General features: G+C 53.5%; 1 protein-coding gene across 3 annotated transcripts in view; it reads left to right on the top strand.

Moving 5' to 3' along the window:
- LOC106537268 (zinc finger protein 501) overlaps positions 1-488 on the top strand; it is a 6446-nt gene that overhangs the window by 2773 nt on the left and 3185 nt on the right. The window contains exon 2 of one of the 3 annotated variants that reach the window (XM_014034653.1): positions 189-422. The exons of 1 other annotated variant lie outside the window; for it this stretch is intronic. In XM_014034653.1, coding sequence (XP_013890107.1) covers positions 189-422 — 234 coding nt within the window. The remainder of the gene's footprint in view (positions 1-188; positions 423-488) is intronic. One more of the 3 variants, XM_014034654.1, reaches the window with a different exon arrangement.

Consider the following 488-nt stretch of genomic DNA (forward strand, 5'->3'; position numbering starts at 1 on the left):
GTGTTCCTCACAGAGGAACTCATCTTGTGTTCCTCACAGAGGAACTCATCTTGTGTTCCTCACAGAGGAACTCATCTTATGTTCCTCCAAACATGTCAGCCTCCATCTACACCTGACAAAGGACCATCTGTTCCACGTTGAGGACTCAGATCCAGAATTTATTCTGTTCTTGTGTCTGCTTCCTCCAGAGGTCCAGGACCTGCAGGAACCAGAACCTCAGGCCGGGTTCTGGAGCAGGCAGGAGGTGAGACGGTTCCTCCTGGAGGAGACTGGATCCTCTCTGATGGACTCATCTAGACCTGAGGAAACACCTGGACTCTGTGAGACCAGCAGGGTCCAGGTCCAGGAGGAGAGAGGGGGTCAGCGTGGACCGGTCCAGAAAAACCTTCACACAGCAGGTGTGGACCCGTCCCAGTTCTCAGGTGAAGCCTGGTGTGTGTGTGTGTGTGTGTGTGTGTGTGTGTGTGTGTGTGTGTGTGTGTGTGTGT

This window comes from Austrofundulus limnaeus, unplaced genomic scaffold (assembly GCF_001266775.1).
Source record: "Austrofundulus limnaeus strain Quisiro unplaced genomic scaffold, Austrofundulus_limnaeus-1.0 Scaffold2219, whole genome shotgun sequence".
In the NCBI taxonomy this organism is placed as follows: Eukaryota; Metazoa; Chordata; class Actinopteri; order Cyprinodontiformes; family Rivulidae; genus Austrofundulus; species Austrofundulus limnaeus.